This window comes from Poecile atricapillus, chromosome 6 (assembly GCF_030490865.1).
Source record: "Poecile atricapillus isolate bPoeAtr1 chromosome 6, bPoeAtr1.hap1, whole genome shotgun sequence".
In the NCBI taxonomy this organism is placed as follows: Eukaryota; Metazoa; Chordata; class Aves; order Passeriformes; family Paridae; genus Poecile; species Poecile atricapillus.
This window is the reverse complement of record NC_081254.1, coordinates 12,611,024-12,636,448: the sequence shown is the minus strand read 5'-3', so window position 1 is coordinate 12,636,448 and position 25,425 is coordinate 12,611,024. Positions and strand designations below refer to the sequence as shown.

At 36.5% G+C, this 25,425-nt stretch overlaps 1 protein-coding gene across 1 annotated transcript in view; it reads left to right on the top strand.

Moving 5' to 3' along the window:
- NRG3 (neuregulin 3) overlaps positions 1–25,425 on the top strand; it is a 343,168-nt gene that overhangs the window by 133,788 nt on the left and 183,955 nt on the right. The window contains exon 2 of the mRNA XM_058841432.1: positions 8,921–9,050. Coding sequence (XP_058697415.1) covers positions 8,921–9,050 — 130 coding nt within the window. The remainder of the gene's footprint in view (positions 1–8,920; positions 9,051–25,425) is intronic.

Genomic DNA, 25,425 nt, shown 5'->3' with positions numbered 1-25,425 from the left:
TTTGCTTTCTCATGCCCATCCCCTTTCTGTTCTGGAAGACTGAATTAAAAGAAATAAAGTGAGGAAATGAGATTTAAAAAATAGAGCATAATGTAGAATATATGGGTTTCTTTATGAAAGGAGATGTGGAGATTAATGTTAATGTTTCATAGCCTGACTTTGCATGTCCACACAACAAGGATGTCAGAATTATAAATGAAGTAATGAATAAATTTTAGATTGCATGCCTTGGAAATATGCAGAAGCTTAGAGTTAAAATAGCTTTTTTTATTTCCCTTGTTTCTAGTCAATGTACTGTTTGACCTATTTCAATTCCTTGGAGAAAGAGCATCACTGCCAGTCAAACAACCTTCTCTCATCTTTTTGATAATTAGTATTTTTGCATTAAAACATTAAGTGTTTCCCCATATAACTAGAAGAATTTCTTCATCCCATTAGGTATCTCCCTCTAAGCCTGCAGTACCTTGACGGTGGCTGTAAGAAGTGATTTATTAAACGTTGAAAACACAGTGCTGGGTAGTCCCTGTACAACTTTAAGGAAATGGTAAATGATGCAGAAAAACTATAAACCTCAGAGCATAGATCAGGCCCAGGCAGCCCGGCCTTGTCAGCACTGTTACCATGTTCCCTTTGCCACTGCTTGCTATAAAATGTATAAAATGACACAGTACTCTGTTTCCAGAAGAACTGTCCCATATCATAGTGTGTAAAGATGTGCAGATACAGATTGTTACAGATCTGGGAATGACAAGGTGTTGCTGCTCAGCGAGGACACTTGCCAGCTACCATTAGTGATGAGACTTTATCAATTCTAGCATTTCTTTAGCAAAAGCTGGGCAAGCTAAATCCCCTGTATGTTCTAACCAGAGATATTTACCTTCCAGATCTAAGATTTCTGTCATTCCCTTACTCTCCTCTGGTCCTTGCATCTAAACTCCCACCCCCACACAGTGTTTCATGGGCAGAGGGAGAAAGAAGACAGCTGTGATATAAGAAATAAAAAGATTTGGAGGACTGTTAATTGGGCTTTTTACTACGTGTAACAATAATTGTAACACCAGTTTTATACTCATGTTGTAGCAGTACTGAATTATTTAGGTCATTTAGTTTTTTGTATTTTCTTCTTCTTGATTTGATTCACTAGATTTCACATAAGGTAAAATTTTGCTTGTTCTTTTTTTATTCTTTTTTTATTATTATTTCAGAGTGCTGGTGATTGCAGATATCACAGATGTGTGCTTTATCTGTTTTCTTCTAGACTCTTTTAACCTACACAGAAATTTCTGTTTCAGGGTGTCCCTCCTAAATTTTGCTTACACCTCTTGAAAAATATTTTTTAAAATATTAAAAAATATTTTATTTTGTTTTTTAAATTAATTTACTGTTTTGCTTTTATGCTCCAGAGTCACTTAATTTGGCACTATTTCAGTTTCTCCACCTATTGGAGGTAATTTCCTAGAGCCCTTTTATATCCTCAAGAGAGTGCCCCTTTTTTGGTGCTCTGGTGTCGCCCTGAAAACTCAGCTTCTGAGCTTGCTAACATGGTTTTCTACAGACTTTCCCAGGACAGTAACTATAAACATAGATATGTGTACATTCTTTCTGTTACACGTCTTGTGATGGACATCTCTCATGGCCAGTGCTGTGAGAAAGTGTTATCCTGACCACCCAATCCCTGGCTGTGGTCAGGAGCCTATAAATCCTGGAGGGAAAAATAAACTCTCTCTTCTCTTCACCACACCTCGACCTGTGTCCGTGTGATCTATTCATCTTCAACGGCAACACTCTGGTGCCATCCAGTCTCTTTTGATGTCTCCAGAGGTGTCAGGAGCTGGGATGGGTGGGACTGCAGGGGTCAAAGAAGAGAGAAGTGCTGGTGTGGGTGATGGATCCACTTCTGGCACAATCTCTACGTGCTGCTTCTCCACTGATTTCCTCTATCAGCTTCTTCTAGGTCAATTAATAAGTCCCACTGAAGGCTAAGTGAATGCATCTGATTGACAAAAGCACTTGTCAACTTGGCACCTAGAGAGCCCATCAGAACTGTCAAAACTCAGCTTTGGAATAATTCTTCCCTTTGAACTCTAAAACCTTTCAGAGTCCTAGCCACTTCTGTTTCTTTGGCTCTTAGACACCGAACTTCTGAGCCTTTGTGTCTCACAGGGCTCTCTCCTGAGTCATCTCCCATTTGTTCAGCTTTCCCTGGCTTCAGTCTGAGCAGCACAGGAGAATGCAGGCCCTGATGTGCAAATTGCCCATACAGAGATGAATTTCAGTGGTGTTTAGGGTTCAGTACTGAAGTGCTGACAGATGTGATCACATATTACATTTCAAAGCGATACTGGCATTATTTCCTTTTCTGCTTTTGAGTTTGTTGTGACAAAGCATTAGGTGGGCATCTTTTTGTGCATTCCCTTTAGAACTAAGGCTTGGTTAGTTTAATTTTTTTTCTTAAGTCATGAAAGTAAGGGGCTAATTTTAGATTTCAGATTTCTTTGCATAAAGTAAATAACACATGATATTTTCTAAAAACGCAGTAGTAACTTGAAGATGCTTCCATATGTTTTTCAGGATAATTCTTGTGTACAGTGATTTCAAGCTGCAAAAACATTTAGACAATATGAACAACAAGGTCACACTCAAAGAATTAATTTAGGAGTTGCTGACAAGGGAGCATGTGTGATTTTTGGAGAAATGATTGTCTCTAATATCTTCTTCAGGAAGCATTCTGTGTTTCCTCTGCAGTTGTGCGTGTGATGCTGTGCTCTGGTGAGAAAAGCAGTTTGTTTGAGGGTGTGCTGGTTTGGAGGGACAGAGAAATGTTTCAGAGGAATGTGCTGGTTGAGTTGATATCACATGAGCTTTGTTATGTAATCCTCTGAGTGAAATGCAAAGGGAAGACACCGGGGCTGTCTCTGATGACAATTCCAGCTCCCCCCAGTCTGATGGGAGGGCAGCACCTGTAAATGACTTTGTTTCCATGCACTGGCTGCCTTGTCAATTTGCTGCTAAATTATACTGATTTGTTCCTTTAAATCTGAAGGATAATAGAAAATATTAAATTATATTATATAGATATATAAGAAATAATAGAAAAATATTATAATAAAATATTAATAATATTTTAATAATAGTCTATAAGCTAGAATAGATCATAGAAAAGCTTCAATGAATCCCTTACCCATAGCACAGCTTTGCTTTATATCATGATGTGATCAAAGCTTCTAAATTGTTACTGGATTAAATAAAATTTTCTCTGGCACAGAAATGGTTAAGGGGTAGCTTTTTGAATAATCCCCATCCAGAACTCTATTGTTTGTTTATACAAAACTGCCTCTCTAAATGCAAAAAAAACCTTTTTCTATTCTTAATTAAACTTCTGGTTTTAATAATATATAAACATATGCAAAAGAGTTCAAATAAGTTCAGAACAAGAAGCCTGTTATTATTTTAAAAACCTGAAGTTTTCTTTTTTTTCCCTTTCTTTAATTTTCATCATTTCTTACTAGAATTGTTAAATTTAATTATTCCAGCAGGTCCATGGCTAATGTTCAGGTAGCACTGATGAAGCAAAGATCTCTGCTTTGCATTAAAAATGACTATGTCTAGAATGTTTCCTTTGTAAATATCAACAACTTAAGAAAGAGCTGCCATCAGCTAAGGCTAAATCAAAATAAATACTAAATATTTGTGTTTTCCCTTCCTTCTACCTTAATGAATATCTTCCTAGGTGAACATCTCACATGTAAATCTCCCTATTTTGGGTACATTTTGTTATCAGTCTTGTTGGTGCTGTTCCCTTTCTTTTCTCCTTTTCTCCTACTGTTTCTGCAAATCTCTCTTATCTTGACCTGTGATTTTTGCCTTTTGTGTTTCTAACTGGAGAGGGAGCAGGGCAAGCACTGAACTGGGAAATACCCTTCCTAAACCATGACACATCTAAAAGCATAGCAATAAAAATTTTAGGTTCTGTGTTTTTAAGGTTCAGTAGGTGACTAAACAAAATCATATATAAGCTATTCTGTGTGTAAGATTGATATTTTTTTTGTTCAAGACTCTTTCTAGTTAGGGCTACCACACATAATTCTGAGATATCAGGAGAGAAGCACTAGATGACCCTATAGGAACTTCAGGGAACTCTGCTTATACTGAATCATTGTAAATATTTTAGCACTGACTTCACTGAACACAAAATTTAACTCCCTATATGCTATTAACTGACTTTTTAGGCTGCCTTCTTTGTGGAATGCAGTAGTGATACAAGAATGTTATCAAAAATATGTTCTTTTTTTGTAGGGATTTCTTGAAAAGGTGTTTTTTTGATAACTAGAGTTGTATTTTCAGAGGAAATTCAGTAACTTGTATCTGGCTAATTTTTTGCAATGCAGTTAGAAATGGGAAGAAGGATTTAAAATAAGCATCTTGATTTTTTTTTAGTGCCTTGGTAAGTGCTGGTTCTATGGGAAGTGATCAGTTATAAATGGATAAAAAGATAAAGGAAAAGCCAGTTTGCATGTTGGTACTGAATCTGTAAAGCTGGTAATACCCAGTGGTATATGGGCATAAATATAAATATGCAGCATTTTAAAAAGTCTTTCAGTGTGTGAGCTCTGGTGTTAAAATAAATCATGTCTTAATATTCTTTGGTGGAAATGCACCAAGCATTTGTCTTACCTGTGTCAATGACTCTGTAGCTGCAGAGTTTGGGTGCCTGTCTGCTGGTCACAAAAGTCACACAAGGCCTTCCCATCTCTTGTTCTCCTGGGTCATTTTTCTCCCTACAGCAGCTAATGTTGTCTGCCTGGAAAAAAAAATGTTTACAGTGCAAGGGCCATGGAGTGTGGGTTTCATTTAAAGCTAGCAGAGAAACTTGCTTTGTTCCAGATGTAAGCAGCAAAATCCATTTCTGAAGCTGGAATGCTGCAGGACAGATGTGATGGATGGGAATGGCTGCTGCTGCAATCTGTGCAGAAGCAGCTGCCCTGAGTGCTGCTGCTTCCCAGGATATTTGAAATCTTGCATTCTTCCTTTTCCTGCATTTTCCCCTGGCGGGTACAGGTTTATCAATATCAGGGCATAGTATTGGAAACACTGAAAGTGGTAGCCTTGAAGGAGCAAATAGCATTTCTATTTTGCTATTTCTAACCGTATCATGCCTTGAAGATCACTCAGAAAATCAGCTATAATGAGCCATCCTGTACTGGTATAAATACAATAACATCTATTAATGAGACAAGAACACAACTTCACTAACACATTTTTAGGCTGTTTTAAACCTAAACGAAATAAAATAGTATCTGTAGTCTTCCTACTGATTTTTTTCAACAATCCCAAAGACTGAATTTTTTTAGAAACCAACTCTATGTTTATAAATAAGAATTCTGAAGCCTTTCTTTGAAATGTGAATGGAATTAATTTGATTAAACAGTAACTGGGAGTTGGCAGTGATACATCCATTTTTGGAGTATGGGAGTCATGTGTAAACCTTTGCTGATAGAGTAAGGCAAGAAAAAAGAATAAGAAAGCCTATAAATAAGTTTTTTATTCCAACTTAGTTGGAAGGATTCCAGCAGAAATCAATATACCCTGCTGCTTTTGCATGAAACACCTGGACACATGGCAGTTAAAGAAACGAAAAAATACCTTAAGGAATATGCTCTGAATTCAGGGACATTTGAATGCTTTGCAGAAATTCCCCTCTGTTACTCATAGATGTTTGGGACTTTAACCACATTCAAAAACTAAAAATAAATTAAGGAGCTAGATTATTAATTTTTTTTAATTCCTAGGTTTTATTAATGCTTTTAAAAAATAATAAAAGAGTCAAACATCACAATACAATGTTTATTTACCAGCTTCTGAAGCTATGAAGGAGAATTCCACCATGGAAAAATCAGTTCAGTATTTGGTTAGGTGTAAAATAAAACAAGAGACAATAGGATTTATTTTTTATTAGATAAAGAATCAGGAAAACTATAGTCTCTACGGTGTTTTCTGTTGGTTTGTACTTTCTGCAGTTATGTTTAGAACCAGTTTTTAGGTTTTGTTTTTATCAATATTTAATGAAGCTGTAGCAGAGTTTGTGAATGCAACATAAAATAACAGCGGGATTGTGACTTTCATGAAAGTCATGTATGGGATATGTGAGTTATCTCCAGCAGGAGGTACCCAGCAGCACCAGGGATACTGAGGATGTCAATTAGTGGCCCAGCTTTGGAATGCTGCTGGACCTTTGAGCTGCAGCCCCTGATCTCTGCAGCCGGGAGATCTGTGCACAGCTCAGCTCTACAAAGTGTTCCTGTGCATCAATCTGCTTAGACTTGCTCAAATATTCCCAACCAGAAAAGACTCCAATTGAAAAGTGACTTTTAATGTGATTATTTATTAAAAAAAAAACAAAAACAACCCAAAAAACACCAATTACCAACTCTTGAGTTGTTTTCAACATGAAGAGTGCAGTCCAAGGCTGCCATAAGGAGCTGCTAACATCATTGCCTACAACTGTTGTGCTTAATTTGAAAGGTGAGGGACCAAACACAAAAGAAAAGCTTGAGACTCGAGATTGTGTCCAAGTGGAGAAAATGAAGTACTGCAACTTATGCACATTTATAAATAAAACACAAGGGTTGATTAATATTAAATAGAGGAATAATTAAAATAAAGCAGAACAAAACTTCTAAAGAATATATTTAATCTAAAACTTTAAAATGCTGACCTTGACAAGGTGTTCTTGATTTAATTATGGTAGAAGAGGAGTCTCCTGCACTTCAAAAGCCATGCTCTGAGAATTCACTGCGTCACTGCCCCAGCTTTGTGATGGTGATGCCGATCTCCCTCCTTTTGCTCTTGTCCTTTGGGAACATCTCCCATTCCTTTGCTCTGGGTATTGCAGCTGCCTTCATAAAGGTATTTGCACAGATTGTTTCTGCAGAGCAGGCTGACAAATACAAGTGTTCTGTTCCCTAAAGCTGGATCAAGCTGAGTTTCTGCTCATTAAACAATTTTACTTACCTTTTGTAATTATCACGAGTGCTTTCAAATAATGTTACCTCCAGTTTTGCATATTTAAAAGGGGTAGAAATATAACTGGTTACTCAGGTTTATAGTTATTTTTTGCCTAATTAAGTTTTAAATGGTCATTTTAGTGGTCCTGGGTAAAACTGACCTTAAAAAGTACCTGGGATACCTCTTTTCTATGTGAGGATTATTTTTTTTTTACATTAAAGCTGATCATTCTTGACATGTCAACAGTGAGATGTTAGTCACTGTTTGCATCTATATAACACCTTGTATTGTCTCCAAAATTCAACTTGATACATTTCAGTTCAGGGTTTGCTTGCAATCATTAAAAACATAGTTTCTATTTAGCCTGCATCTGTTTTCTAAGTGCTGCTACTGGGGACAGTGGCATGGCCTTTTGTTCTGAATCTGTAAAAACATTTGAGGTAAGACTGTTAGAGTTTATTCTCAGGATTTTTTCTTCTCTCCACTGAGAACACTAAACTACAACATTTGCTCTCTGGAGAGGAAAAATAAAAGTGTTGCATACAAAGAATAGGGCGTGGATTTTCTTATTTTCAAATGTGTTTTATTCATCTTCTGTCATTTAGTCTGCATATAAGGAAAACTTGTAGAGCTGTTTTTTAAAAAATATCCTGAGAACAAAAAAAGTTACTTGGACAATTTTTTGGGATTATCTGAATTTTCTTGCAGTACTCTAGTTATAGGTGTCTTGTGGTTTGGTATTTTGGTTTTCAACTTTGGTGTCAGTTTGGTGGATATTTACCTTGTATTGAGTTATGAGCAAAACCAGGTTAAAGTGTTTGCAAAACTTTGAGTTTGCAAGGTTCTATGTCTGTTGAGCACTGCTTAATTTATTTGATAGCAGACAACTTAATATTTTGTGATAGGCTGTATGGCATACAGTGAAATATTTTCTTACTATTTCAGTATATACCTGGTCCTGCAAAGTGATTAGGAATTTAAACTTTTTGAATTAAGATTGAATATGAAGATTAAACTATGGCTCTGTGGGAATCATAGTCTATTTTGAAAATCACACTTCGTTAGACAAAAACCTTGTTGTAGTGAAGAAAATTAAAATATGTGTCAGTCAGGCATCTTCCTCTGAAAATTTCACTTTATTGTTGATTAATCTAACTGGATTGGAAAGGTTAAAGAGATTTATTAAAAGACAGGAATGATAGTTCACCCTGACATACTGTCAGTCTATTCCAAATCTAATTATCTAACTAAATATTCCAAAGGTGCAGCCAGCAGTTCTCCCTGTAATCTGTAGGCTGGTAGGCCTTAAACTGTTTATGGAGTGGACTTATATACATCTACAGATGATTGTGAAATGACACAATCTCTGGTACATTGCTTGTGTTTGAGTCTTAGGCTGGTTTTTTGTGACTGCTGAATCAAATTAGTGCTGACCTTGGGTATTTGGCTTTTCTCTTTCACTGTAGTGGGTTTTATTTTTGTATTCTTTTTTAAATTTACACTGTATTAACTACTTTTGCTTGGTTTTTATGAAAAAAAAAAAGTATCTTATTTTGAACCATATTTTGTTGTAGTAAATATGAAAATATTGTTCTGGTTAAAGGACACAAAGTGAGTGTTGTTACATTTTAGCAGGGAAACCTTGGAAATTGGAAGTGGTTGAGATTATACTCCAACTTTGCTCCAGTCTGGTTTGTTTTTCTGTCTGTTTGTTTTCTTGTGACTCTTCTAAGAAACCTGATTGCAAATAATGCTGCAGTCAAGCAGAGGTTCACATGCCCTGTGCTTTTTATTTCTTTTAGTCTGGGTTTGATGTTGCTGAGACCAGTATGATCAAATTTATTTGACATGTACTGTAGGAACATCCAATATTTATCCTTACAGCATTTCTCTCCTTTCCTTGCTCTCTCCTCAGACACTACAACGTATTCCACGGAGCGATCTGAGCACTTTAAGCCATGCAAAGACAAGGACCTTGCATATTGTCTCAACGAAGGGGAATGCTTTGTGATCGAAACCCTAACGGGATCCCACAAACACTGCCGGTAAGTCACCTGCCAGCCCAGACAAGTCTTCTGGCTGAGGGAGGAAACATTAAAAAACCATAAACACTCAGAATGCTGGAGAGCAGTGGAATGTTTTTCTCTAATTCCACTGCATGCCTCACAGCTGGTGGCTTTTTTTTAATAGTCTGTGATAATCATATGTAGAAATATGTAAATACAAGAAGCAACATTTTGATCTTTCCATAGATAAGAAAAATCTTCAATATTATATTTTCTAATCATACAAACATGCAAGGATTAATGTTTCATTTTGTTGCCTTTTTTACATATTAAAGTCCTATATGTCCCTACGTACCAGAAGCATTCCTTTATTTTGGGTACTTCAGCTAGAGTATTAGAAAATAGCTGTGTGTACTGTTAATTGAGAGAGAGGAAGGGCTGGTAGTTTTAAGAATTAGAGGTTTTTTAAGTTTAATTACTGAAAGGTAAAATGGACTATGATAGCCATTTGAATCTGCTCTATAGCTGTTGTACACTTTTATACCCCTGAACTTCTGTTATGCAAGGCCATCTTGAGTGTATTGTAAAGAATACCAGAAAAGAAACCCAGATCTATTATTATTATTAGTAGTAGTAGTATGTCATAGAGGCCAGTAAAAAGGAGTCATATGCAGAAGGAATTCTGCAATATCTTCCTAAAGATGAGGATTTTAACACATATACCCACCAGACCCCCAAATTATTTAAGCAATCTTTTAAACAGAAGAACGGGTTTTCATTTTGCAGTACTTGTGACGTAATTTACTCATAAGATACTGTGCATGGCATACAAAAGGTGTATCTGAGACACTCATGTGCCCAAGTTCTGATCTGAAGATCTAAATGTGTGGAGAACTCTAACATAAATAATAAAAAGTGTCAGAGGACAGAAGATTTCCTGAAGGATTTGGGACTTGAACTGCTAAGTCCCAATAAAAGTAGAAAAAAAAAAAAAGTTGCAAAGTCACATGTGCCTGGCTTGAAAATGGAAATTAATGAATTTAAAGACTGATGAAATTCTGCTTATTATCAGAAGAATATTTCTGAGATTTTCACTTTTTTATATGACACTGGTGACTTTTCACATTCAGTTGTATATGGTTCAGTGATCATTCATTTCTCTTCTTTATGCTTTTGTATGGCATGCCTAAATTAAATATTATGATTCATTTATTGTGGAATATTGATGTTTTTTTCTACTTCCATCATAATAGTACACTGGTATTTTTATTTTTTTTTCAAAGCACTTGAGGTTTTTTTGTCTTTCTTAAAAATTTCATGAGCTGTTAAGGGAATTATATCACTCAATTATTTAAGTGTTTTTCATTGTCAGAATATTCAAGCAGAATAAAAATGCTATAAAATAGCAGAGAAAAATGGATGTATATGGGAATTTTTAAATTGGCTAATAAATTTATTAGCTAATCTCTTTGAACAGACTGGTTTTGTAAACTGTGGATTACATTTTAAAAAATTTGCAGGAGATGTCTCTTAAAAGATGCATTTGGGGTTTTTTTGGTTTTTTTTTTTTTTGGTTGGTTTGTTTGACTTTCAGGATCTTTCCTATCATCTTTGCCAAATTCTCATTTATTTCCTATGATTCTGACAGTGCAGCCTATGCTGCAAAATGGCTAGAAGTTTTCCACCCAAGCTTTCCCCTGTTAATGAGCCAGAATGTTGACTTTCCATTCTTTCCAGCAGAGTGAATCTTTTCCATCACCTTCCTTGTGTTATCCCTCCATAGGGATGCAGCAGTACCTCTGGGACTCTCTTGGCTCCCATGTATTTGAGGGTTCTGTTGCTTATAAAAGTTCCAGGCACTGGCACATTCTCTGGGAATTAAACATCCTTTTTTGTGGTGGGTACTTGGAACTGTACACCACCAAAAGACCTGTGAAAAGCCACAGCTTCCATATAGCAAGAGAAGATACATTCTAAAATTTAAAGAGTGATTAGTTGAAATACTTTGTTTAGTTTTGTAAGGACCTTCAAGCAGCTTTGACATTGCAAGCATCAACTTGTTCAGAATCACTTTTATACTGATTTTCTTTAATGGAGAGAAACCTTTAAATTTGACCCTTAAATGCTATCTCTGCCTCGGTGGACTGAGTGTGTCTTTGTCAGGGTCAGTGCTGTAATGAGTGGGATGCAGGTGTTTTTCTGTCTGTAGCCTATAACAGTGCTCAGAAATAACAGCCAGAATGTACACATTTAGAAAAATGCAATACTGATATACTGTAATTGTCCTCTAACTAGTAAAAAGCAATTTTTTTACCAGGGTTATGGAATTCCCATTGCGATCAAAAAGAATCGTTTGAATACAGAATTATGAAGACTTAGAATGGTACTTCATTCTTAGAATCAGGCCTCATTGTACATTCTCACTGTGAGAGTGATTTTGCATCTGTTCTGGGAGCAGAGCACCAATTTACTGAAATGGGAATTTGCCATGTGGAACAGCTGCAGACAGAGGACCTTGAATGAGCAAAAAAGTTTCATCCCACTTGGTCAGGTTTGAAGGGTATTAGAGGATGATATTCTTAGAGAGTTGTGCAGTTTCGTATGCACGTCTAAGGATGAATATGCTAATTATAAAGGGGCAAAAAGAGAGATATGGTAGCAATTAAATATTTGAGTTACACCTTGGACCTCTTCTGTATCCTCATGACCCATCCTGGCAATGCCAACAGGCTCAACTGGCAGCTCAAGCACCTTTCAGAGTTATAAACTCCTTCATGCTGCTGTTGGGCAGTTGACACGTGTCCATCCTCTGCCTTCTGCTCTCAGTGGTGACACTGGGATGTCCTGGAGCACCGGCTCTGGCTCCTTCCTGTTCTGTGGGATTCCTGCCCTGCCTGCTTTGAACCCATAACTGTGGGGAGAGGGACTAAGGTGCACCCCTTGGCCAAGGGCAGAGGGGAGGCAGTGTTGCAGGAGACCACTGGGAACACAGGAAATGAGGAGGTCAGAAGGAGCTCTGATTGTGGATCTTCCATTCCTGTCCTACAGAGGAGTATCCTGAAGTCACAGGATTTTAATTTATTTTTTTTTTAATTCTTTTTATTCTAAACTCAATTCAAATTCTAAAATTCAATTTTTTAGTCAAACTTCTACATTTTACTCACTGTCTCTTGGTGAAAAATTGCCTGGGATGTAAACTGGCAAGAGTTCTCCCGCGTGGTTAGGTAACAAACAAGATCCACTGGATGTTTTGTGCTATTTTAAAGCTGTGACTTCAGTGTTTATTTTTGTGAATGGTTTAACATGAGCTCATTTTAAGGATAGGGTAGGTCATCGGTAGGGAAACTTCATATTTAGCTTCTCCATATGCTTAAATTTTTTCAATGTTGCCACCTTGAGAATTTAAGCTGAATGGTTAAGAGTGCCTTAATTTTTAATTTACACAAAACAAATCAAGCACACAGTCAACTCTGACACATCAGTCTTTAATGGGGTATTACGTAATCCAGGCTTTAAAAAGACCTCAGGTCTTTTTTGATCAGGTTTTCTTTGTACAATTTTATTTAAAAGACCCCATCACAAGTAATTTTTTGTTTGGTTTGTTGTTTTTTTTTTTCTTTTATGGGTTTGGCTTGTGGAGTTGTGGTTTTTGGGCTTTTTTTGTGACTTTCTACATTATTTTTTTCCTTTTTAGTCCCCACATTTTCTTTAGATAACCCATTTGGAACTGGAAAACACTGGTTGAGTAAGTGGCTAAAACTTTTGAGGGGAGGATGGTACTTTTAAATTTCTCCTCTGAAAGAAGCCATTAAGACTGTTGTGTATGCACAGAAGTCTCAGCTTTGGTGATGAACTCTGATGTAGTCTTTATAGATTTGAGTATGTTGGATGAGATATTCCTTTCATCCTGTCTTCCTGTCCTTCATCTCTCCTTCAAGCATTAGAAAGCCTGAATAAGTTTCCAACAATGGGGAATGAAAGAATGGACTCACAAATCTACAGTAAACAAAACTTCTTTCCCAGTTGACCAAATTACAGCAGGTTATGCATCAGCATCTGAAGTGTGCTACTGTGGTTACAATCCCAGAGTTTTCAGATTTTGTTGGACAGTCTGTTTTTGATTCATACATGCTGTTCTGGTGAATTCTGAGCTTGGTGATCTTGCTCATATTTATGCAAAAATTTTCCATTTTTACATTTTGTTGATTAAAAAATTATACCAGCATTTCTCAGCTTTGTTTAAAATCTGTCATGGGAGCAGAAGGATTGAATCCCCATTTAATGAAAATCCAGTTTGGATAAATGTTTATATACTGTCAGGTTTTATTGTGAATCTTCTGCATAATAGTAACTGTAATCCAGGCATAGCCCTTGCTGTCAGTAAAAGCAGGAGAAAGGGATCAAACAGATGGGACTTTAGAAAAATTCTGAGTGTGGCATATGATACGTGCACTTAACCATAAGTTAAAAATCTAGAAAGCTAAGAATATAATTTCCCTGATTTAGTTACATGGCTTGTTTTCCAGGCTTTGACAGTCTGACCTAGGTGTTTTAAAATACCAGCTACTCCATTTTGTGCATTCCCCCATCTTGTATTATGCTGACACTTTTCCAGAATGCAAGCCCAGGAAATTATTCGCTATTGAATAGCATTGAATACATTAAAAAATCTCACTCATGTCATAATATTCCAGGCATAGTTTCATCAAAATAATCCACTACATTAAGATGACAATGTCACATACAGCTACAAACTTTTAAAGGAGGAAGAAGGCTGTGCTTGGAATTTAGGATATTTTCAATGTCAAGGGCAGTCAACAGAGCTCCTGTTTTGAAAATTATTGTCTTATGAGCATTGCTGAAGCACATATCTAATTATATTTGTGTAGTTGCATGCACCATCTTCTGGAATGCCTCCACCTTTACTTTCAAGTTTACTTTGGAAAGCCTGAAGCAAAGTTGAAATACAAAGTTAGGTATCTACAAGCTGTTGTTCAGTAACTTTAATGTAGATACCCCAGTGTGTTATTCCTGCACCACCTGTTTATTCAGCAGTGCTCTCACAGGCTGTGGTTGCCTTCAGCACTGTGATTGCTTCTTTAGCTCAAGTGCAATGGCTGGCTCGCCTAAAGTGTTGTGCCTGATTTCTCCTTTTCCAAGCTCAGCCTGTAAGAGGTCAGGAAGCTGGAATTCTGGCCAAGAGGTCTGTTACAGGGAGGGAACATTCCCAGGGAAGCATCACCTCACCCATGTTCATTTGCTACAGGTAGCACTTGTAAGAGACAAATTAAAACCTTCACTGTCTCAAGTAATACTAATATCATCTACAATGTGACTACCTCTGTCATTTTTTATTGGAAACCATCATGCTTTTCCTGTATAATTTTAGATACTTCTTCACAAAACAAGCAAATAAAAATATCCCCAAACAAAGACCAAACTAGAAAACACTCCCCAAACCCAAAGCATTTCTGTGTGCTCTCTTTCAACCTCTTGCCCCTTGAAGTAACAGGAAGAGGTTACATGGCTTTGTTGTCACATACCTTGTTGTTTTAAACCTTTTCAGATATGAACTGTGAAGAAAAATGGTTTATAAATCTCAAGGTGAAATGGTGTGAAGTCCAAGATACCTGTATAACTCATTTGTTACCTAATCTAGGTATCTTAACCCTTTTCATAGTCTCCAGTCTTACATAATTTTTTGTCATTTGGTCTGAATTTTTTTGCAATTGACATAGAAGCCTTGACTTCTTTTAATTGGATGCAGTTAACTAGAATAAAAACTAAATTAACTGGTCCAAATAACAAATTTCACCTATATAAAATCAGTACTTTTTCAGTTATCCCTATTCTTTTTCTAACAGTCTGGTGAAATTAAGCCCCTTCAAGTCTGATATGATGGTATAAGAATTCAATAAATAACAAACAGGTTTTTAAATGTAAATTAAGTCTTTTAACATCCTCCCCAGATGCAATAGTGCAGGAACACATTATATGATATTCACATGAAACACAAGAACATCTGATTCATGCTTTCATAATTTTACATTCAGAAGATAGAGGCTCTTGAGAAATCTTCTTGTCAAAGTACTTTAATTATTGATTAATTTGACAGTATCAACACTACATTTTATAGTGCTTTTTTTTTACAGATTTTCCCTGCAACTTCTATGGTAGAAAATACTTTCAGCTTGCAGAATACATACACCAATTTAAAAGTCCTGTGAAATCCAGTTACTTTCAAATAGCTGCAGAATTAAGGGTTTTAATGCAGCAGTATAATAGTGTTCATATCAAATGTCCTGACAGATATTTTCCTTGATGTGTTTGCAGAAGTTCACCCTTCACACGTTTAAGTTTTGGGCTACTGTGTTAAACCAGTGTTTATGTCGCCCTTCAAATGGTATCATTCCTTCACACAGCTCTGCTCACCAGAGGTCACTGGCTAAACATCTATTATTCATTTATCCCTCTAAAACATCTTCTGAAAACAGTTTTGTGTTAGTTTTATTGTTTGTGGGTGGATAAATTAATTTAGCAGTAAGAAGAAATACAGAATGAAAGAAAGCTTTGTGTTTAATGATAGTTTTAAGTTTCTATATCCTGAATTCATAGTATTTCAGGATTTATTTGCTTTCTGTTGAGCACCTTAGGCTATATATTCTAATGCTTTTCCTTTGAAAAAAAATTGATTACTAACCACTGGGATTTCCTGGCTCCGTTTCCATCTTTTGAAGTCATGAAATTTATGCACCTGCTTAATGTTATGGTGAAGATGCATTTTTCCAGTGGAAACAATACGGTAAAAGTCATACTACTGTATAGGTTAAATGCATGCCCAAATAATTAAATTACACTCCAATTGAAGAATTCACCTGTGATTCATTCAATTTGAGCAAATATCCATGAAAGCAACATAAAAACCTCAGTTCCATTTTGTCTTGTTTGAAGTGCTTATTCAAATTAATATTTTTGAAGGAGTTTGAGGAAATAAAGGAGAAATTGTGTAGATGTGCATTCAAAGTTAATGTTGATGCTTAAGAAAATGGGTGTTCTAAACCTGTGTCAGCATGCTGTACTAAAAAGACATGGAATTAATTTCTCTTTCCCAGAATACTGAAGACTAATGTAAATCCATTTTCAGTTAATGTAAAGTATGGGAAAACATAGTTATAGGCTTAGCACATCCCCCTGCTTACATTTCATTTTTTTAAAGCCACGCATCTGTAGTTCAGAGATAATAGCATCAAATTAAGCAGTGTTAATTCTTTCATTTATGTATGTACAGAGTTACTTCCCAGACATAAGAGAGATGTATCCTTTTTTAGAACAACCAGTAATGTGAGTGAAACAAAAATATTTCTGGAAGCTTTAAGTAAACTGTCATCTCTTCCTGGAGTTCTGGAAGAGAAAGAGGCCAAATTCAGCTCCCTTTGGATTTGGCAAGATCCCTTCAGCTGTTGAATCAAGAGTTGGGCTATAACCTGGAATTTCGGTGGGGAGAAGTGAGAAATGTAGTTGCCAGCTCAGCAGCTGAGATGGTTTTTCCTTGAGGCTGCTAATAATGCTTGGATTTCTTCATTTGCCACTTAAGTGGGAGATCAGGAACCAGTGGTGTGCTAACCTTTATTCCCATGTCTCAATATCAAGAATGCTTAAATCTGGTGGAGCCTTTCAGTTTCATCACCACCTTTTCTTGTGCCTACATGTGTTTCTGAAGCTGTATCTTGCCATCAGTGTTTAGCAAGGCATCCTGGTTGTGGTAGCACATCTGCACTTGTAGAGATGAGTCAACTCCATTCTATATAAAATACAAACTTCTATTAAGAAAGTTGATCTGTTGATTGAATAAATTTCCTCTAAATGGCCTCCTGTTTCCTAATTCTAAAGGAAAATAAAGCTGTGACACACACAAAAAGCTGTTACTCAGCACATGCTGTCTGAAACTAAATACAAGATGAAGAGGTACATCCTGAAAATTGGAAAACCCACAAACTGGTTAAGTCCTTCCACTGCAAAGGAATGTTCTGTCAAATTATAAGAATTAGGGGGTTTTCTCCCCTTATTTCCAAGATCCCAGGGGAAAAAGGTTTGTGTGGCTTTTACAGCGCACACAAAGAATTTGTAGAAAAAGAAACCATACCTTAAAATGTGTGGGTGCAAATATTGATGGCATATATTGCATCTGTCTTGAAGCTAACATATGCAAATATTCTGCCATCAAACTCTGCTTTTAAATTAACTTGGAAATGAGTTAGGTTTGTTGTTGTTCTTACCTCCCTTAGGCAAGAAGGAATTTGTGAAGTGCATAATGCAGACATCTGAAATCTCTCATTTAAATTCTCATCCCTGCCAGTGTCTTAAGTGCACTGAAAGCAATAGCATTTCCAATCTAATCCTATCTGCAGACATTCTCCCAGAAGATGGGGAAAAAAAATTCACTAGAACAAGAAATAAGCTCTGGACAATTGAGTCCTTTAAATAGAAATATATGCCAACTATATCAAAATGCTAAATACCAGAACTTTAATCCACCAGCACTCTAGATCCATCTAAATGAGAACAAACAAAACCAACCACCTGCTTCCTCTGTCCTTTACTGCTAAGAAAGCCCTTCCTGCTATCTCAACTAGGAAGAGGGGAAGTGAGGCAAAAATGTGTGGATCCTGTAGTGTTGTGTAAAGTGGGGCATCTGAGATTACACAGACAGGTAAACTGTTCTATGTGAGTTGTACTGAACAGATAAATATTCTGGTTCTTATCCTGTACCCGTTACTGTAGGGTTTGAATTTTAAACTTATTCCTTGAAGTTATTCCCGTGCAGAGGGATGAACTCCTTAGGCAACCTGCCAACAGTATATAATAACAAGCAGATTTAGATAAAGTCTCCTCGGAGATAATACCAGGGGCTTGTAATGCAACACCTTTTGGGCTGTGTTTGTGTCTCATCAGCTGCTTTGTTAGGTCGAAAACCACACTTTTCACAAGAACTGTGCTGTTGAAGAAGCCACAGTGAAAAGCTCAGGGCAATACCTGCACTCTCACTTGGATCAGCAAACAAATCTGAGGTCCAACTCCAAGCGCTGAAGGTAGTTATAATATCATCATATATCCTATATAATGATGCCTTGTTAATTAATTAAACGCAAAGGATGTTTGATTGGGGAATGAAAAGTTAGAGGTTATCTGTGGAACTTCTCCTGGAAGGAAAGTATCTGCTATAAAGCTATAAAAGTTTATTAACTTTGCATCAGGTGCTGCATATTTCTTAGAAAACAGCAGTACTTGGTCTTTTGGTGACTGTATATAATCTTTGCAGCAAACAGTTTGTCTGAACATTTCTTACTTTATGATGCTTTATCCTGACTCCATAAGGAAAATTTATTTTATTTTTTTCAAGCCTCTTACAAAAAAAACCCTGGAGACTAATACTTTTCTGTATTCTGGATTTTATTAAAAGTTTATTGAGGACGGGGATAAAAATCATGAAGAAATTAAATAAATCCTCAGCTTGATGTTGCTGGTCTCAGGAAGATCCTTACAGACAGGCCAGGTTTTTTTTCCTCTTTTTTTTTTTTTTTTTGGCTAGTTTGAAAAGTAAAATCTAGACTAACAAATACAGTATGTAAAGTGACAGGGGGCTGAAGTTGATGGGATCACTCTGGCAGAGTCTTTGAGGCTGCAGAATGGAACTTTGTGTGGGAGCTGCACTTGCGTCAGGCTGCCCTTTAATTCTGCCCTTCCTCTTTGTGTCCATTCCTTTCCATTTCTCTTCTGGCTTTAGGTCCTTTCTAACACTGCTCAGGTAACAGTGAGGCTCTGGCTTTCGGGCTCCAATCCCATCAGAAATGGGAAGGAGGGCTGTGTAAGGTTCTCCCACAGTGGCTGTCCTGGATGGGACATTCCCAATGGATTGCCTTCTGGAGGAATTCTCAGCTTTCTGCTTAAATTTATCACTGTGACTGGAGTTCCCAGGAGAGCTTGTGAGAATAACCAAATCCTAAAAATTGAGTTTTTTACTAATCTTATTAGGGAAATACTAGCAAAAGCTTGAAACAGACTTTCACCCCCCCACTCCCTTCAATAGGAAAAGTTTATTTCAAACATCATCTTAATAAATTCGTAAGGTGGGTAACATATCAATATAAGGCTGTGGTTGGTGGCTGAGGTTACAGCAGCAGGGTGACAGTGTGCTGAATGTCTTTGAGGACTGGAGGAAGAGATGGAGAATGAGAACTTTGATGAATTAATATAGACAGAACATGGGAAAATAAAATCATAATTTGATGGATTAATAAGTCAGCAACAATTACATGAGACCAGCTGCTTAAATATAGAGGTTTTTCCATTTAAGCACCATCAAAGTCTTTGTGGACTGAGGAAAATTGCATGGAAAGGAATGCTGTTCATGAATATGTGGTCCTACTTCCATGCTAAATTGCTGCTGTTTCCATGTGACTTGCTAACTCAAAACCAGTACAGAAATCATTGGGACTTCATGTTGCTGCATTGTCCAGGATCTACATAATTTTGTCTTTCTGAACAATGATCCTTTTGTTTTGTAAAGCATCCAACATGTTACAAAAGCTACCAGCTCTGTGCACTAAATTAGTTGCTATTAGGAAGCAGCAGCAGAACTTGATGTTGTAGCAGCTCTGGCAGTGCCAATGTGAGATCCTGATCATGTGTGATGCAGAAAGGCTTTGCCAAAATGGACTGAGAAAGCAGAACATGATTTCCAGGCTGCAGTGTTGGTTCAAATCATACCAGATGTTGTCAAGGACTGTTGTAGTTTTGCTTTTCTCCGTTACTTTGGTCATTTTGGTCATTCCATTTGGGAAAGATGTTTGTCTCATGGGTGTCTATAGAGATGGTAAGTTAATACTGATGGGTTTATTATTAGTTTTTAGAAGTGGGGCTGACGGTTTACCTCTATACATTGGAACTTTAAAATTCTCCTGAAACCAGGAGTTTCTAACTTAGCAAAAAAAAAAAAAACATCAAAACCCATGAATTTCCTGAAATTAAGGGAGAAAATAGCAGCAACAACTAAAAATTGATGTGTTTTTATTTTTGTATGTACAGCTGTAGTGAAAACATCCCAAAGCAAGAAGCAAAGATGCTCTCTTTTGGAAAGAACTAGCAAGTTCTGGTAGCAGTGGTTTTAAAATGCTCACTCTTGTAAATCCCTGAGCACTCTGTGTTTGAATAATAATGATTTACAACACTGGAAACGTTTGGTACACTGCACTAAAGATTTTTATATCCATCTCATTTTTGCAAGTAGTGAACAGTAGAATATTTCCTAATAGAAGAAAATGGACGAGATGGTGGCACTATGTGCAACATGTTAGCAAAAAATAGACTGTATGAATTTTAAATAAAGTACAAAGTTAATTCATTATGTGTAATGGATAACTATAATACTTGCCAGGATGAAATTTCTAGTAAATCTTATTGCTGAATCAAGAGGATTGTGCTCTTGTCCAGAGTGACTTGCTTTCTTTGTGTAGCTTGATTTGCTCATGATGTAAACATGAATCAGAAAACAAGATGCTGCATATTGACAGAACTGGAATTATTGTTTTATTTTTTAAAAAAAATATAGTTACAGAATTATCCCAAGTGTTGTGTTTTGTTGGGTTAGATAGAAGGAAGACACTGCTGTGTCTGTAGCTGCATCTGATAGTTTTTTCATGGTTTTCAAAGATAAATTTCTCTGTTCTGGATTTTGTCTTCCCACAGTTATTTTCAATAATCCATAATCACACCACATTTTATAAAACCACTCAGATCACAGATCTGTCTCAGTCATCCCAAGTGCATTCATTCTGTTTAAATGTTCATTTTGGCTTGCTTGTCTGGCATTTTGTCATGGATGTCTAGCAGTAATCTGAGGCTCACCACAGCATAAACAGGGTTGCTCTTAATCTTTTAATTATTTGTTCAGTTAAATCCCTTTCTGAACTAGATCCTGGCAGTGTATCCTGAGAGCTGTCATGTCCCCAGGGTCTTTTTGGGAAAATGGTCACTGTAACCCAGTTTCACCCCAAATACTCTCATCCTGAGTTCATGTTGCATAGCAGGGAACAGTGTTCTACTCCTCTCTTGGTGAAAGTCCTTGTTGAGCAAAAGTATTTTCTCCAGCAAAGAGAATTAATCCAGATTTCCACGACCACCCCTCTGTCAAACAAAGTGCTTCTACTGTGGGCTTGAAGCTCTGATGGGTGCAAAAGCTGTTTCCCCAGTTATCTCCTGATCATTTCCTGTCAGGCTAACAGGCTGTCCAAGCACGAGAAAGCTGACATGAAAATAACCACAATCTGACAGAAATTCTTAGGTAGGGGTTATATTGTTTAATCATTTGCTGAGCTCCATAATTATGAAATTATGCTGGAGATTAGCTGCTGATCTTTGTCCTGCATATGAAAAATGTTTAGGCTCTCTGAAAATATAATTGCAAAGCAAATAACTGAGAAAAAAAATAATATGGTAAGTGAAGACAGTGTAGCTCTAAGGAATGAAACAACATCTGTGTTTGTTTAAAATAGCAAAGTTAGATATATTTGTGTATATAGATGTGCACATATATATACATTTATATCTGTGTATGAAAACATCTTATCTATTCCATGATAGCAAATGTCAGACTTTTGCAGAAGTAACAAATTGGAAAAATCATTGTTACTTAGCAAGGAGGTAAATTATATACAGGATCTAAATTTTAAATTCACACACAGGTCTCTTCAGAGTGTCAGACTCTTACATAGAAAGGATTTTATTTTGGTGGCTTAACCAAAAGCTAGAAAACCTTGGATTTTCTTCTGGAAACTTTGAGGGATTGTTTCTTTAGCTAAGCATTTATTTATTTATTTGTTTGTTTATTTATTCATTTATTTATTTTTTCCCTGTGAACACTTTTCACTTTTTGTCCCCTTCCCATAATTACAAATACCTTGCAAATTTTTTGCTCTGTGTATAGTTACTGGAAGGCCCCAATAGTTCAAAAGCATTACAGGGGAAAGCAGAAATGGATAAAACTGACTGTGATCAAAGGGGGATGATTAAGGGTCTTTTATTAAATTGCATCCTGTTACTGCTATAATTTATTTTTGCTTAGGGATTAGGTGGTGTAACCTGAAAAGAATTATCATGGTAATTCTGGGATACAGTTTTTAGATGCAGAGAGAACTTCAGCATTACATGACAGAATGAGCTTACATCATTTGGAAGAAAACATGGGTTCATGCCTGATGAATCATTGTTCCCTAAAGGATCAGAGTTTCATAATTATGTAGTAGAGAAGAAAAACTACAATCTCAGCCTTTTACTAGAAAATGTTTGCAGAGTAGCCAGGAAAGCTTTAGTGTCTGTAAGTGGGCAGAATTCCAGATAAGCTTTTCCAACATTGCTTGCCTTGAAATGCAGCTATTCCCTGTAGTAAAAACCAGCAAGATGTAGTACCCACCAGTTGTTTTCACCAACTTAATCTGTTGACATTGCTGTAAACAAGAAAGTAATATGTGAAAAATAAATTAAACTTTTTTCCCCTTTGTAAATAAAATGTAAAATGTGGCCTTTATAGACTAAGTGTTTTAAACAGCTAGAGCTGTTTAAAAAACTGACTTGAGTGGGTTCTCAGTCACTTAGAAGCTTGTATTATAATTTACTGATTGAGTTTTCATATTAATTACTGACACGCTTTTGCAAGTATTTTTAGTGCATTATTAGTGTTTTGTGGTGAATAAGGAACTGACATATTTTTCTTTAGCATCATCCTTAGAGCATAGATGTTAGATCTCATTATATTTATGTAACACAAAAGTGTCAATAAATATCTTTATTATCATCCAAAAATATGGATATGAGAGTGCTATTCTCCTTTCAATTTATGCTTAGCTGGAATATCAGGGAGGTCTGATAGTCATATAAAAATTTGCAATTATGAGTCCTAAAATGATTAGGCAGTTTGTATGTAGCTAGTAGGAACTGTGTTATGCTTTATAATAATTAGGTACTTGATTGTTATTTCTTTTTTAAAGGAGTACAAGTGTGAAAATGAAAGTATATCCATTTTCTTTGAAGGAGTTTCTGGAGTTGACACTGTCCTGTGTTTCATTGTGCTGGAGAATTCTTGATCTTTTGTCAAAATCCAGAGGTACATTCCTGGGATATCTGTTAGAAGAATCTGTAACATGTATAAAATCTCACTGTTTTGCTTCTTTCTTTTTAGCAGTGACTTAAAATGAACTTTTCAGAAATAGTCATCTGCTCCTAAAATAGGCAACAGCTTTTAACCTCTAATGATTATTGACCAGATGACATTTACACTTTCTGTCTGTCCTCTTTGAATGCAGAGTCAAAGTTCATTTTAAACAGTTGTTTTGCCTTTTTGCCTGCCTTGGTATTTAGACTGCAGTAAATCTGAGACTTTGAACCCCTTCTGGTAGAAGTTTGCACTTGCCATGGGGACATCTTGATTTCAGGGAATTTGTAGATCAAGAAAACACTGTCACAGTCAGAGATTTCCATGCACTTCAACCTATCCTTGACTTCTCTGTGTGCTTAGAATATTTTTATGCTGTAACAGCTTCCTTATAAAAGAGAATATTTTGTATTATTACTTCTCAAACACACATCTCCCGTAACTTTGTAAAGTGAGCTTATTAATCAACACAATAATGTTGAAAATGGATGACCAAAAAGCATTGCAGTTTTGTCTGATGGCCAAAATCAGGAGTCACCATCCAATATATTTTTTGATAGCCAAGTTTCTAATCCGCAGTTTAACCTGATATATGGTTATGAGGTAGGTCTTTGCCTTGGATGTTGATTATTAAGGACTGGTGGCTGTGCAGGTCTGCTGGGGGAGCTGTCTGGTCTCTGTTGTCACACGGGGTGGAATGTGCACGCTGCACTGCAGGTTGCTGCAGTGATTGCAGTTTCCTCTGGTGTTACATTAATCTGAGCCTGTTCAGAGTCTTAAATACTATCTAATCACAGCAATAGCTAAATAAGTAATGAGAAGTGGCTTTTAATGGAACAGATTCTGTATGTATATGTATCACTCGCTGAAATTTCGCCCGCAGTCTTATCTTGGACACTAATATTTTGGGAGCTGGTCTTGTAGCCTGTTCCCATTTATCTGTTAGTTCCCTTTTCCTAGTCTTACAAACCAGTCTGTGAAACCAGCAAGGTCAGATGTAAATCTTTGTGACTGAGGGCTGTGTTGGCTCTTGACTTCAGATTTTACAGCTGCTTCTGTTTACAGGTATTATCTTCTTTTACCTCCTGTGGAACTGAATCCTTTGTGATTGCCATTTCGTTGTCTTAGGTACGATCAAGGAAAAAAAAGCATCTTTTACGCATATAAACAAACACCAAATCAGTTTTCTGCCTTTGCATTTGTCTCTTTCAGGATCTGCTCTTCAGAACAAACAAACAAAAACAGGGAAATGGCTTACTTATGGCCTCTCTTAAGCCCGAGGGGGTTTTTCCCAGGTTTTTTTGTAACTATTGGGATCAGTCCATCTAAAATGGTTTTGCTGACCAGTGAATGTATTGCTCACCACTGCTGGTTAGTCCTGGGTCAGTAGGGCTGAGAACACCCTCAAACTTGTATTCCATTAGCCCCACTGGGGTTTGCTGCACTTTGCATGAGTACTTTGTTCAGCTCAAGCACCACACCAGGATTCCACATTCCCCAGTTCTCTGCATGGAAAGTTTCACCTCACACGTGGAGTTGTGATGCAGCAGTGAGGGTGGAATTCTGCAGCCATGAACAGATCTAACAGTAACCACTGAGTGCTGGTGCCTATTATAAAACCAGGCACATAAACCAGTACAACCCAATATTTATGAAAAACTTGCTTTCTGCTGCTGTCAACACTTACTAATTACTACTGCAACTATTCATTACTTGTAAATGGCCTTTTTGGGTTTTACTGTAATTAAACCAAGATAATAGCTCTTTATATTCTCTGTCACAAATCATGATGAATTAATGAACTTATCTCCTCACCTATTTCGCTTCCCTTTTTAATTTAAGATATTGCATATGATTCTATGTTTTAACCTAGATTTGTATCTGCAAAGGAATTTCAAAGTACTGCCCTTGATTTTTACACAAATGCACAATTCCACGTCAGTGTACAAAGTCTTTAGTTTAGATGTCATTTCAGCAAAAGATTTGAAATAACAATTAGAACTGTGACCCATAAATATTGGCTCAAGCCAGTATCTGAAAGCATGAATTGAAGAACATATATGGAACAGAAAACTGTAAATGCTGTTATGTAAACACATCAAATATATAAATTATTTAAAATATAGTTAAATATATTAGTCTTAAATTTAACTATGGTATTGACTTTCTTGGAAGTCTGTGGAGAGAGGAACTGACTGACATATTTTA